The sequence below is a fragment of the Seriola dumerili genome, unplaced genomic scaffold, assembly GCF_002260705.1.
Source record: "Seriola dumerili isolate Sdu_G_001 unplaced genomic scaffold, Sdu_1.0 BDQW01000052.1, whole genome shotgun sequence".
NCBI classification, from domain to species: domain Eukaryota; kingdom Metazoa; phylum Chordata; class Actinopteri; order Carangiformes; family Carangidae; genus Seriola; species Seriola dumerili.
The window spans coordinates 2,456,478-2,472,252 of NW_019174307.1; the positions used below are offsets into that span (position 1 = coordinate 2,456,478).

Here is a 15,775-nt window from a genome sequence, read left to right on the forward strand (position 1 = left end):
GCTTCTCTTCGAATGTGATGTCAGACTAGAACGCTTGTAGGGTTATCATACTGTCCTCGTCAGTCCTGGAGGAATCACATCTCCTGTACCTCCGAGGTCTACAATACCGTCGGTACCTGCGGGACTGTAGACAAACAAGTACCCGCAGAATTTTCAGAATTGTGGCATCGGCTCGGTACCAAAGTATCGGATCTCGTGACATCTTTAATGTATAGTATCTGTTCGTCAGACCATGGATTGAGTTTTTGTTGCAGCGTCGACTGTGGCCGTGCAGCCCCCTCTCTGTAGAGGCAGTCTGTACTGCAGTTGGTACAGATGAATGAAGAGGGGCCTGGTACAGAGGAGGGGGCTGCTGCTCGTTCTTTTTCTCTCCTGCAGTAAGGAGTTGCTCCTTTCCTCGCCGTTGCAAGTTCCTGCAGCGATATTTGATATATTGCCATAATTCTGGACTGGACTTTATCTTATTGCTGCATTCTGTCTTTTGGTTTAGGAATTAGACTGTATTTCAACTTTAATTGTCATGAAAGAAAATGAACACCCCCTCTAAGCCATTCAAACACCATGACTTCTGCTCCACCATTATTATAATTGCTGTAATTATGCTGCTTTGCATTAGTACATAATCAGACACAATAAATACTTCAGCTCTGCAGGGTAGCATCTGTGAATTACTGACTTAGATCATAAAAGTGTTGTTTTGCACTTTAATGATGAGTACTCATCAGAACTCATCATTCATGTCTTATTGTTCTATTGTTTCTATTTATACGACTCTGAATGTGGTTATTATTTAGACTTATTGAACTTGGCAGCAAATGGTTTTATATATGCGCTTTACTTTTTCTACTGTTTCTTAAGAAAGCATAGAAACTGTTTTCTTGTGTATAGTTAAAGCTGCAGATGGCAGCTCTCAAGGCTGTGACAACGCTCTGTTTCCCTCTGTTTCCCTCTGTTTCTGACCCCGTCTGTTTCACTTTCTCTTTCTATTTTTCAGTAAGTCATACTTTACTGTCATCCTCACGACAGTGTGAGCTCTGTGGTGTTTTCTCTTTTACTAACTCATCAATAAAGGGCTCCCTTTTGATGTTTGCTGCTCTGTTGCTGCTGCACAATTGGTGCTTGAGTCCTCTGTGCAGGAGGAACTAGAATTGAAGATACAGGATAATCCTCTGGTACACTAAACAAGCTGGGACTGGGCCTCAAAGCAACTCAACCTGCCCATATTGGGAATTACAGAGGTGCTTGGCATAGTGCACATGTTGAGCAACTCAGGTCTTTATCCAAGTGTGTGTGTATGTGTGTGTGTGTGTGTGTGTGTGTGTATGTGAAAATCTTGGTCAAGCTGAACCTGTTAGCGGAATAGCTGCATGTCTAAAATCTGTTTCCCTATTTAACATGATCCATATTTGATATTTGAAGGAGCTGGCTCAATTGTTGGCAGGCTTCCAAGCGTTTTGTAATGCATTGTTTGTGAGAAGGACTTTATTTACTTAGTTTCTGTTTAACAATATGGAGGATTCCTGATGACTGATCTGGAGCTTTGGGTGGATTTGTGGATTTCTCGTAAAGGTTGTTTGCATTAAGAGCCGCTGCAAAGGGTGTGTAAATCCCCCTCTCTTCAATAATTAATTTGTAGTGCAAACTGCAAACTCATGATGCTTAATTATTTGTTTTCAAAAAATACCTACTAGTTCTGCTCATCCCATAGGTGAGGAGAATGTGAGCCTGCAAGAGTCTTAGGGATAAACAAAAGCAGTAAAATTAAATAATGGCACGTGTTCATTCCTGTTGTTTTAATGTCTGATCACTGTAGCAACAATTCTGATCACATAATGCCATTTTTTTATGGGCAGGAGGAAGAAATAACAGAAATAAAGTTGCTAATAAAGGCTGCATAAAAAAGCATTGAAATATTCTAGTACAAAAGCTGACATGGTCAATTTAGTATAATGTACATTTCCTCAGCACTAATTCCACCATTTTTAACAGAAACTTAGCAGATATTTCCCACTCTAATTAACTCTAGTCATAGACTACCGATTGATGTTAAGCCACCATGCCAACACTCAACACACTGATGGTTTTTCACATTGCCTACAAAGGCAAGGCTACAAGCCTTTTAATGTGAAAATGAATTGACTGACTCTTGCTGTACAAATGGAATTAGCACTGTGGAAACGGACATTAGACTGAATGTATCAAGACGATAGGTAAAGATGGAGGAAGTTTTGACTTTGCATTAACAAAAGAAATTAGCAGTAAAGTCCTGTGTGTATATAAGCTTGTCCCAGATCTGCTAACTGCTCATTACCATATAACCACAAATAACCACCATATAAAATAATTTATGAAAAAACAAACAAAAACATAATATGCACGTGTGCATTTGATCCACACACTCTAACACAGCTACCATCACCCACCACAGACGTCAGCTGAGTGGTGGTGCTGGTAACTGATCACTGCAAGTCTTCACACCTTCAACTTGTGTGATTCAAAGTGATGCATTATATGTTGCTGTGTGAATCGACTGTGTGGTCAAAACCTTCAGGGACTGTGGGAGACATCAAGAAAGTTGAATATAGGAATGGACATGTTTGAAGTTAAAACCTTGCTGTGACCTCTCCTGTTCACTCCCATTCACTGGACAATGGTACTATTCACATGATTGATTTCTCCATGGGTGCTCACAATTACCCATATGCACCCGAGTTTGTGAGATGTGGGATGGCGTTATTTAGATGTGTGAATGCATTTGGCTGTGAGTGCATGTTTGCATGTCTCTGTGTTCTCCAAGGAGTATTTCTGGTTTCCTTGCAGAGAAAATGTTTTAATTTGCCTCTTAACATTGTCTTCTGCTCTGTTTCTTTTGGACTGCCAGCCAATGGCTCTGTCTGGATATTGGACATGAGTGATTGAGGAACACACTGTTTATTGTACTTTGGTCAATCTCAGACAAGAGGAGCAGAAATCAATAGGAACAGCCAGTTTTCCTCCCTCTCCTTGGGCGGCCAAATTCCGTATTATTGAACATTGTTATTTGGAGGAGACTTTTCAAAGACCAGTCTGCACCACGTCTCTACTTTCTTCTCCAGAAGGAATGATTCTTTTGCAGCCATGGTAGCTTGAAGCATCCAGTGACAAAGACAGAGCAAACAATCTCAACTTGTCATTATTTTTCTGGTTTGTTCAGTGAGGCTCAATAATGAGCAGGCGTGTCGCAGTGAGGGGAATAGTGGAACTAAGCACCCAGGGCCACAACAGGGGGAAGGCTGTCAGAAAACCTGGAATGAGAAGTTTGGCTTTTTTTTGCAGTTTTTTTTAAAAGTAATTAGCATTATAACTAAAAAAATGCAAAACTTAAGGAGTAAATGAGTAAATCTCATCATCATCAGTGAGACAATAAGCTTTAGGCATGTGTAGACCAAGAACTAATAATGCTGGTGATTGGCTGTTTATTTACACAAACATGTTTGAGTGTGTAAAAAGACAGAGCTTAAAAATAAAACTACAGTTAAGCAAAAAATCTTTACTGTAATTTGTCATGTAATTTTCTTTTTGTTAAAATCATAGACTGTCTGTAAAGATGGACATAGCCTCTGTGACACCCCCCACAGGTTTCTTAAGAGCAGTTTTGAAGCTCAGAGTAGGCTGCTTCACCATCGCCATCTTGGCAGTACCTCTGTCTAGCTCCTGATTAATCCAAAAATGGGCAAAGAGGTGGGGCATTTGTGGAGCTGAGACTTTGGTGCATACAGGTTTAATAACTGTGGCAGGAATACGTTCCCGTTAGCACTGTTAGCACTATGAGGCATTTTGCTTTAAGGTTAACCCAAGCCAAATTAATTTGCTGGCTAATTAGTTAGTTAACGGGCTTAGCTAACAAACCAGGTATGGTGAGAAAACACAGTAGCTGCTACATAGAGCTAACAATGTCAAGGTATCAGTAGCAGCATGTATACTGTTTTCATATATTGGATATATAAGTATATGAAAAGTTTTTATCATGCTGCTTCTGTGTTGCAACAGACAGGGCTAGCACTCATTGGAAATGAATTCAACTTTAATGCTGCAAATCAGACATTCCAGTGAAGTCCTCATCAATAGCCTTTTATTATGAAATTTGTGCTGGGGCCAGAGTAAAATGGCTTTCCACCATGAGCTAATACTCAGGTTACAATGACATAATGTTCTACATTGTTCTGATAGTGAAAGCTCCACACGGTAATTACATTGTGTTGAGTCAGGGGTGAAATATTCTGGCACTGGAAATGGTTGCTCTAATAACTACTATATAATATATGCATGTGTTGACTGTGTTGATTCAAGTATTTGTACAGGTGTGACAATGTGTGAGAATTTAATTAAAGGTGGAAGCGGGCCCACCGAGGCTACATGAGCACAAGGCCCAGATTTCTCTGATACACCACTGGCAGTGAGGTGTTTTTACATTGCCAAAATAGGACTGGGTACCTGACAGAGACCCATATCACCCCCCCCCCCTGCTAGATGACCCAGTCTCTTACTGCTTATCAGCCACAACAAGAAGAATGTAAATAAAAAACACCACAAGGCTCTGCAGAGAAGCCTCCGCTGCCCTCAGGTCACCTCCCACAACAGTAGCAATACCACAGGTCGGATGGAGGGAAGGAGATTGGGAGTATTTGATTTGTGTCCCCCAATCCCTGGTTATAAATTAGAATTGGATGGGTGAAGCAGGAGGGTGAGGTGTAGTGGTGAGCCGCTGCCCTCATTACCTTGTCTGGCAGAGGGACTGTTTGTTGACTGCTGTGCTGATAGGACAGGGCAGGGTGGTTCCCATTAGATGCTATGTTTTGATGGAACTTTGTACCTAACAGGAAAGGGAATTTAATGTTTGTTTTCCATGCTGGCCAGGGAAAAAAAAAAGAATTGGATGATGATTAAACTACCTGCAGTATAAGCTGAATGATAGACACTAGACACAAAGTGCTAGAGCTTGACGGATAAATTGGCAAGGCCATAATAGCTTCATGCAGAGACTGTATATAGGTATTGGTGGATATGTTGGCTGATGAGTCAGTTATACAGCAGTAATATGTGTAACATTGTGAATTATACAGCAGTAATATGCAGTATTTTAATTAAATCTGAGTTAATAGTTATTGGTTGACATGTTAGCCCTCCAGAGTCAATATGTGGAACATTTGCGACTAAGTTTCTGTATCCCTACGTTCCAACACAAGCCACATCATGCTTTAGCCTTTCTGTCAAACTATGTTCAAGAGTTCAGTTGCTAGCTTAAACTTGTTATGTAGTACGCTAACATATTGCGTTTTTTACTTTGTGTAGGGGGTAAGTTACATGATCACAGTTCACTGGAGGATTTTGCTTTTTGGTCTTGGTCTTAACTGTATCAAAACATGACACACACAACGCTAGATACTAACTGCTCACATAACAAGAAAATGAAATCCATAGATGACAAATGTATGAGAAAAAGTAGAGCTTCAAATGGGAGATGATGTAACAGCATTCAGGTTATTAAATATTAACATATGCGATGCAGAGAGGCTTTTTAAAAAACACTGTCACTTAAGCTTTGGTCATCTGCAAATCGCTTTGGACAGACATCCCTCTCTTCTCAGTGGGTTTTTGAAGTAACTGCATCGCTACAGCCAGACATAACAGAGACCTGACCTAAAAACAGCAGGGATGAGGGGCAGAGACAGCCATTTCCCAGCAGCACACTGAGATAGTGAATTAACATTGACAACAGCGGTTAGTCGAGCTCAGAGGGTTTCATGTCACCTCTTTCCTGGCTCTGACAGACCCAGCCTTCATGAATGATAATGAATGCAAGGAAGTATGTCTGTGCAGAGTTAACTGTTCACAACAGTATCTGATCTTGACAGTTATGAATAATGTGACCTCAGTCCCTGTCCAACACAATATATGCCATACTCTTAGTTATCAAACATGCTCGCCTACAAAAGGGTAGATTATTCTCTCAGTCTGCTTGATGTGTTGCAGTGGAAACTACTGCCGTGTGCTGCTGTGAAATGCCACAGCTTTCGCTCACTTTTTCTCCTGCCAGCTGCCACCTGCCTGCATTTGCTTTTATGTACTGGAGGGATTTGGGTGGTCCCTGGTTTTTCTTACTCTCAGTGTAAGTGCAAAAAAAGAACAAGAAAACACCTGTAGGCCTGTGCCAAAACCAGAAGGTGTATTTTATTAAATATAAAAAAAATAGTATGTGAGTGGCATTTCTGACTTTTATGACGTTTGCACATTTTTAATTATTCATCAGTCATGTCACACAACTCATCATTCTCTGTGGTTAACCATCCTCCACACAGCCTCCCGCTGCAACCCAGCGTAAAGACAGTAAGCTGTCAAACCACTTATACTGAAGTATTTGGGAAATTATACTGGCATGCAACTTTACCTTATCTTAAAGCCTGAGGTTAGAGTTTGATGCTATGACCTAATTTCTTCCCCGACCAGTAAAAAAGAAAATTTCTCAGCATAGAGCGCCACAGGAAGCAGAGTACTAAAAGTTGTCTTTCCATCCCACCTCAGCAGATGGAGCACAGCCCGAGCTCTTCATCTTCAATGAGTTGTGCGCCCTAAAGGACGAGCCAGGGCCTTGCAAGGCCATTAAGGATAGATTCTTCTTCAATATCGACACGGGGCTCTGTGAGCTGTTTGAGTATGGAGGCTGTGGGGGAAACGAAAACAACTTCGAGACCTTGGAATCATGTGAGGAAATGTGCATTGTCTCAGGTGAGTCTGACAGATGTTTTCACAGATTCACAAATATAACTATCTTAAAGTTACAGCAACAGTGAACGCAGACACCAACATCACTGATACAAAGGGATACAAAAGAATTATTTATTCTCACATTACACAAAACAAAGATTTATTATAGCTTTGCATTGTTATGATGTTGTTAGCAAAGGATCAGTTTTGTTTTTAAGGACTGTTCCTCATTAGACTTTATTGCCACCTTGGGCATAAAATCCTATTACAAAGTCATTTTGTTGGTATGCGGCTGGAATGGAACATTGCCAGAACATTAATTCTCAACAGCTTTCCTCAAGGCATCTGGTAAACAAAAAAAAAGGCCACTTTTAAGAGAGGCAGTCAGTACTGTATAATTTATGTGTTACACATACTAAATTGATGATAAGTTGAATTGATATATTTAATAACTGAGCAATAAGATTTCCCAGTTCTCATGTCAGAGGGTGGGCCATTAGACTGAAAATTGATTTTAAATGTTCTTAAACTCACCTTGTATTATCCATCATTTTAAATGAAATACTTTATCAAAACACAGCAACCACAAGATGGTCACATGGCCAGCTTGAGAGGTATGGTGACCTTGTGGTTAAATATAGAAAATGTCCTATACAGAGGCCAACACTACCACTGTGTGTCCATCTACAGCCATGTTTCCTGTTGACATGTGACAATAGGATCACTCACTGCAGTCCCAATTCAGGGGCTGCATTCTTCGGAGGCTGCATTTGAAGACTGATTGCATCCCATTTCGAAGGCTCCTTCAAATTGTATAAAATGATATTAAGTTTATATGACAATAAATAACACCGTCAGAGACCCTGAATATTACAATTTTAAATGTAAGTATAGGGTTTCAGCTCAGTTGAACAGCTAATGGTACGACTATTAAAAAAAAAAAGACAACAAGGGCCTTAAAACCCCAAGTTTTAGTAAAAAGAAAGTTGCATGTTTTCAAGGTTGGTAGACGACAGGAGCAGCGAGAGGTGAGACCGTTTTCGGACTCATTTTGGTTCGGCCTTCATGGCCTGAAGGATGCGGCCCCTGAATTGGGACACAGTTACAGTTTGCCAAGCCCTCCTTGGTCACTGTTGCTATGCAAGTCAGGCTTGGAATTCTAGTGCAGCAAAAATATTCATCTCAGTTTATTTCAACCTTTATTTGTACATCGCCATTTCATAGAAAAGCAGTCAGAGTGCTTTAAATGCTAAAATATGAGCATACACACACATGTACACAAATATGAGAAAAGTACCTCCATGTATGCATACAGGCATGTATACATGCTAAAGAGCTGTTTGAAGACCAAAGTAATGTGGTCTGATGTTTTTCTCTTCCCAGTTAGAACTTAGACATTTCTTAACTGGTAAAAGGTGACTGAAGTGATGCTATTGTGATATGAGTCCAGAAACTAAGTTCACCAATCATAAGTATGCCTAAGTATGCCATTTATTTGCTTGTTTTTAATAACCATGACTGCAAGTACTCACAGACCAGCTGCCTACGAGCTTTAGCACCCACACCCAGAAGCTCAGTTTTCTCCTTATTCAGCTGTTGGACATTTACAACCATCCAGTCGTTCATTTCATCCAAACTGTTGATTACAAATCATTGTGGAATAGTGAGATAAGAAGCTGTGTGTCATCTGCATAACTTAAAGCAAATTTTTGCTAATAATGTAGTCAAGGTGAAGCATATAGAAGTTGAAAAGTAGAGGTCCTAGGATGGATCCCTGTGTGACCCTGCACAGCATATCATGCCTCCAAGTGTGGCAATGAAATTCCAATTATGCAGATAAGAAGTTTTAAACGTAAGGTGAGAGGAGTCCGCCCATATCAGAATGTGGTCACCTTCAGCAAACAGGTGGCAATCACTTCAGTACAGCCAATATAATGTTTTATTATGTAGTTAGATTAGATAAAAGTTATCATTGGAAAATAATTCATTAGCCAAGTATGCAAACATAACACTAAGGAGGGAGGAGGGTGTATCAAAAAGTGAAGTATACATAATTAACATAATGCATGGATGGTTGCCTGTGTTTACATCAGTAGTGTTTGTGTGCATGTGTACTGTGTGTTTGTCAGTATTAATCTGTGTCTATGAATCTGTTTGTGCTGCTTGAATAATGCAGGAAAGTGTGAGCATTCAACTAAGACTTGCTGTAAAAGGTTCTGATTGGGGGATGTTTTTTTTTTTTTGGTGCAATTAGAGTGAAATGAAAAACGTAGCTAAAAATAGTTTTCCCCACCGGATTCTGGATGGGCGGGGAGAATAGCTTCTGTGTGGCAGTGTTCCCAGGTAAGTGATGAGTTCCAAATGCAGATGAAAACATGTAGACATTTGCAGGGATTCTGTTTATTTTCTCTCACAGCACCCGAAAACACTGTAGTTAACATCCCTGCCACACATAGTTTGGATTGCAACTGGAATATGCTTCTGTAAATTAGTTACGTTGGTGATATTTATGTTTTTCACTTTGTTATATTACAAAACGCTGATGTTAGTTACTCAGAATCAAAGACGACTGTCAGAGATGAGTAGATTATAAGAGGGGCAGAGATATGAACACACGACATTTTCATTCCACGTTGTTGTTAAATGGAAAGATTTACTCAGCGATCATCATCATCATCATAATCCCTTCTCCTTCATGTAGAACAGAGCTGAATGCCACAAGTTCAAACATGTTATGTGGAAACCTTTCTCTGTTTGTGGTGTGGCATGACTGTAGTAAAAGGATATACACACAAAAATGCGAAATTACACTGCATGTGACACACAGCATTGAATTTGATATTTTATTTCAGTGGCAGAGCACCTGAGGAGATGACAAAGCAGAAGGATAAATGTCACTGTAAACTGCGTGTGCTTGAAAATGACTAAGAGAAGGATTCAATGATCTTTGCTTGGTGAAACCTGCTTCCGGATGAGTGAGGTCTTGACAGTGCAGGAATAAAATGCGTCATTGTGTTAAGTGGGATCTCAGTTATGTATCATAAAACTGCTGCTCTTGAAAAGCAACCAAAGTTTAAACAATTAGATCTTTCACACCTGGGAGTTCAGTTTATCCACAGTAAAACCAACTGTCTTGGTTCAAAAGCTCTTCAGGTGAGTGGGAGATTGCTGAGATACTTGTGTGAAAAACACTGCATGCCCACAAAAAGAAACTTGAGAATGGTAATGGAACACGTTACGTATGAATATAATGCTGTCTGTGGCAAACGACACACCTTTAAAGGCGATGTAAGTGATACTGGAGCAAGACAGTAAAATAAATACACCCCTCCCTGCAGTGCGCCGCCAGAAGCTCTGCCTCTCAAATTAATGGGCCTGCATTGCCAAGGCAACGACACAATGGCGGAATCCACAGTGTCTTATATGATGTGGAAGGTGGATACTCTTTCTCAACAAACCTTGTAATATAAAATGTCATCAAACAAATGACATGTAAGCAAACATCCCAAACGCAATTTAGTAAAAACTAGCGAGAGTTTAAATTGTTTTTACAAAACTACATTGACAGAAGAGAGGACAGGTTTGCTGCTAAGCAAACAAGTTAGTTAATGTTACCGGGCATAGCGTTTCAAATTCTACACCTCACCAAATAAATCCACTGTGCTAGCAAATTGGTGATTTTATTTTGTTTTAGCAAACAGTGGCTACAGTTCCTGCTGCAAAGCTCACATGCAGAGAGGATGAGACAGTTTCCCTGGACTGAATTTCTTTGGCAGTCTGACCGTGCAGTCTCCACCATTGGAACGGGGCTCTTCGCCCTTGCCTGATTGTACCACCTCTTTTTCAATTTTTGTTCTTCTAACCTTCTCTGCTTTGGCTATTCCTCAGCCATCTCCTCTTTGTGAAAATGCATTTAGTATATGCACATGAACAGGAAGCTAGCGGACCATGAGGAGATGTTTGCATGTGTATTAGATTAGAATCACTTACTCCATTTTTAATACTCAAGCTTGTGTGCTTAACATGAAGTATGCCCTTGCATGCATGGCAATAAAACATCTGTCAAAGTATTTAGATGGCGTGTTATTCTGTGGTGTGACAAAGTTTTGCCCACTGGCAGTAACCTTCACTTTCTTATTGCATATCACAGGATGCATTAAACAATCAGACATGAGGATCATGACTGACTTAACATCCTGCAGGCATCGCCTTATATACACATTTAATGTACATTCCTCTGTCATCACGCAAAAAAATCTGCACTGTAAAGACAAATCTGGAGGTGCTGCGTCTTCAGCTCCAGCTGATCCAAAGTTGACATTTAATAAAACTGCTTGGACAGAAATGTGAAGTTGACATGTTAGCACGGTGTCAGCGGTTAAAGTTGGTCTGTCTGCAAAGTCTCACTCATGTGTAAGAAACTTGCTGCTTTTTGATCGTAAAGAAAATGACATTTCATTAAACACAGCAATAAAACTTGGCATGGCATTTAAAGGACACTTTAACAACTATTTTTATTGGCGTTTGGTTGAACAAAAAAATGCATGTTACTGTATAGCATGACACCTAGTGGTTGCTTTTATCTAAATTGAATCACACTTCCATGAGCGTATCTATTTCTCCTGTGCTGGGTGGTGACTTTGGTTTAATAGCCAAAGTCAAAACTACAATGGAAAGGAATAAAATGCCCCCCTCAATTGCATTCTAAGTACTCACTCAAAACAGCTTTTTACAATGTAGTTCACACTGGAAAAATTATGGGGGAACTTTGAGGTGTATAATGTTTGTTACTACCAACTGTGTTAGCAATTACCACACCAAAGCTGACCAGGTGTTTTCTAAAAAATATAAAAACAGTTTTCAGGGTAGTTAATATCAAAACATTTCTGAAAGTGAGTTGAATTTAACATTTTCATAAGTGACTGCCCAAATGACAGTACATAGCTGCTGTTACAGGCACCTGCAGAGAGACCAGATAGTTACTATATTTCTCTTCTGTGAAAGTAAACACAGCACATGGGGCTGTAGATGACTGTGCCATATTCAGAATGAGATATTTCGGGTCTGAGAACAGCATGTTAACTTAACCGTGATAAACTGGCAGAGAGGATCTTAGGAAAGATGCTAACCCAGCCACAACACAGGTATCCAAACAGAAATACTCCCAAAGGGCCAAATATGTGCTTCTAGTGACTCCACCAGACGCCCTGTCTTTCCAGCAGCGACACAGAGAGCCAAAGAATAGCTGCTCCTGGCTGAGTATCTCAGTTTACAACCACTGTAGGTAAGCAGCAGTGTCCCCATACTCCCAGACACTGTGTGTCTCATATAGTAGTTTGCCCTGTTCCTTTGTTGCATTTTTTAAATATACTGGGAGAGATAGTTCTTGCATAATTTGTGGGTGTACTTACACTTTAACTGTAGGATAAACAATCAGTATGAATTCATGCATTCATGTGTTGATTACTGAGTGCATTCTTGATGGACACTGAATGTCATATTCAAAGGAGATGGAGGAGCTGCTCAAAACTGCAAAAAAATAATAAAGTATAATTGCAGATGGGAACAGGAAGATTTAGAAAAAAGAAAAAGAAAAGTTTTAAATCTTTTTTTCTTTTTGTAAAGTTTCATGCATTTCTAAAACTGCATATTGTATTGTTGCTTGTTAGTGTAAAGTATAAAGTACTCACTTACCCAACTGATGGGTCACTACACAGTCATGCTGTAAAAGTTTCCAAAGATACCAAATATGTCAGGCTGAAAAGTGAGGAAATTTTGCACAGCACATCTAGAATATTTTACATTTGAATTAATGGTGCAGCCATAAAACCACAAAGTCCAGGGAATATGTTATTCAGGGTAAATGTCATAGACCTTTAAGTTACAGCTGCAATATATGTGATGACACAGTCAAATAGTGTGGAATAAGATGATTTTTTTCCAACCTTAAAGCTGCAGTGCTTATGGAAAAAAAGAAAGGGGGAAGACTGTGCTGCAGAAACAGGATAGTACAAAGATTAGTTTGTAGTTCATATAATCAGTATGCAGTATGGAATAGGCACACAGCTATATTTTACAAACAACAGGCATGAGTGTGATCACTGCAAACAAATGGTGCCATTAATTCCTAATAAAATTAGGTAGCCTGCAGCTGAATTAATGTGATATTGATCCTATCTGGCTTATTAAGTCTAATGCATTTGTAAATTAATTTAAAATGAAACTAAATTAACAGCAGTCTAATTTTCACTGATCAACACCACCCATGTATAGTTTTTAGTGTGCTGTAGCATGTCCATGTTTGACTGTCTCTAACCTTACTTGTACACTATGATGTTAAATGTTTGTAGGAATACACTCATGAAATCTTAACCTTAACTCTATGCTTCAGTGTTGCAACACTTTTCCAGGAGGGATTGTATTTAACAGCTCCAGACATTTGAAAATGTCACCACACTTCTATCTTACAGAAAGCAGATCTCACGGGTTAATGTGTTTTGGTGCACTGTATGTCATTTTATCCATCCTGTGCAGCAGACAACAGTAACCACGACGAAAAATGCTAAATGATACGGTCTTATTTAAATTACCCCGATTATCATTATCAGTTAGCTGTGTCTTCTCACGTTTCTCACAAGTGATAACACAGCAGCCGTGGACAGCTTAACAAGACTGTTCTTGTAAAGGTCACAAACCAGTAGTAGGAACATTCTGGCTTACTGTCTGAGATACTTTTTTTTTTTGTCTCTGCAGCTTAGCAAAGGCTTTCACTTTCTAGCCCCAATGTTTTACTGAAACCACAATGAGTCATAGCTATTATGCCCTAAACTCTTCCTTTGGTCTGGTTTCCCTTTTATAGCTCTGCTTGAAGAGGTCAGAGACACAAACGCAGTGTTTCTCTGTGACAGATGAACTTTTTTTGTCCTTGGCTCAGGGCTTATGCTCAGTCAGTGAGCACAGACAATGGTTAAAAAAAAGTAAGCAAAGGAAAATTGGTAGACAAACTAACGGCAGAAACGATATGATGTTGCTGGATGTGGTAGAAACGGGTCAAGAAAATCTGTAATGTAAAAATATTATATAATATATATAAATAATATAAATATTAATATGCAAATATTTGCATAATGTGATGGTTTTGGGCTATTAACTGGACAAAAAAACCTTCAGGAAATTGTCATCTTCATTTAATCTAGCATGATATATTATTGACCATATTGTCAACGGACTAATCTAGAGAATGATTGTTAGTCGCAGCCCTATTACAGATGAGTATAATCTCAAAAAGTAATTCAGCCTTTGCCATTCATACAGATGATTTCTGACATCTAATTTCTCTGCTGAGGTAACACACACATTCCCCTCCTAAGAGCTCAGCCTTCAAACATAGACCTTTAACTCCCTGTGACGTTGGTGCTTCCCACAAACTAGATTTATGTAGCACTTTACAATACGCAAACAGTAACATCGCAATAGTAATTGTTTGGAACATGGATTGGCTGACATTGCTGCTGAGGTCAGAGTCTTTCTGTAGGATTGGATTACATCTGTCTCCATCCAGTGGCCACTGTTGTTTTTGTGCCTGAGTTAATTTATTCGGTTTAAATTTCTACTCCAGTAGAGTTCAGTTGTCTTTTCTTTTTATTGTCCAAAGAAGGCCTCACCAAGACTGTGTCAGCAGATATAAAGGCGGAGTAACAAAGACTTTTCAAAATATGTTGAAATATATTGGAGAAAATTGAAGGAAGAACTAAGCAGTGAGGAAAGCAGCTGTGCAGAGATAAGGGAGGCATGGGGTGATACAAAGTGTAGTCTAAACATTGTTTGTATTCAATAGATTCATTGTGCAATGTCCTAAAATCTCATCGTTCTCATCTTTCTGGGTATGACACTGAAAGTGGAGGAAATATGAAAGCCAACATGAAAATATATTTTTTTCATTCACAAACCAGACTATCTCTAAAAATCCTCTGCAGCCATCTGAAAGGTTGAAGTCTGTTTTGCTGAAATACTGAGGTTCTCTTTGGAGAGCAGCCAAAACCCTCTGGAATGGTGGACTGTTTGATTCACACCCAGCACTTGAAAAAAAAAAAAAAAAAAAGAGTCTGACCGATAATTCTCCTCAAAACACAAATCACCTATTCCACCTTCACAGCTTTAATAGAGAATTTATTTTGTTTCTGAATAATTCATCACTGCATTGCTCAAGAGAGTGTGCTAGACTACCCTTTGACACGTCTCCTTCCCCATGCTTTTAAGCCAAAGTCACCCCGTAAAATGTATTTAGATGTTACAATGATAGCATTTTAATCATGGCCAGCCCTCAGTGAAGTGTGCTTATAAAAGGACTTAAGAGATAAAACAAACAGAGAGTGTGGAACTGGTGCAAGACATCCTTTTATCTCAGAAGTCCTCGGCTGCTGGGACACAGTAGGTGCAGACACTTAGCAGCATTTATTTTTACACAAGTCAAACGTCTCTACAGATTTTTAATTTGGCCTCCTGCAAGTGTGACTGATTTTGTTTTGTCAGCTTGTTAACCAGCAAATCACACAGTCTGGTCAGCTAATACCCACTATCTTGTTGTAAACCTACGATGGCTGAATGTCTTATAGAAGAAAAAGTGTGCTTATTAATTTCTTTGACTTTTATGACTCTCATACCAGTCTGGTAAATGTAAGACTGCAGCCAGCTGCTTGTGAACTTAAAGGTGGAGTAAGTGATTCTAATCTAATACACTTTTAGTCAAGTTCAGTTAATATCTCCTCATGGTCCACTGTCTGTCTGTTCTGTGTATGTGCTGAAAAAAAATCCGGTCTTCCTACACAGCCCTGGCTCTGTAAATGGGAAATAAACAAAGTGGCTTGGACTGAGTAACACAGCACGAGTTCAGCCAAGAGAAGAGGAGTGATGAGGCAAAGGGGGCAGTGGGGAGCGAAAGACGGTAAATCTGGCACATGCTAATGGATAGTGCCAATTTAAGGATTACTAGGGGAGGGAGAAGGAGTAGTCTACCCTTCTGTCACTGCCA

The 15,775-nt window shown here is 39.5% G+C and overlaps 1 protein-coding gene across 2 annotated transcripts in view; it reads left to right on the forward strand.

The window, feature by feature from the left end:
* The window catches only part of LOC111218786 (tissue factor pathway inhibitor-like), a 46,755-nt gene that overhangs the window by 20,488 nt on the left and 10,492 nt on the right, over nucleotides 1–15,775 (forward strand). The window contains exon 2 of one of the 2 annotated variants that reach the window (XM_022741258.1): nucleotides 6,562–6,765. In XM_022741258.1, coding sequence (XP_022596979.1) covers nucleotides 6,562–6,765 — 204 coding nt within the window. The remainder of the gene's footprint in view (nucleotides 1–6,561; nucleotides 6,766–15,775) is intronic. The other variant, XM_022741259.1, reaches the window with a different exon arrangement.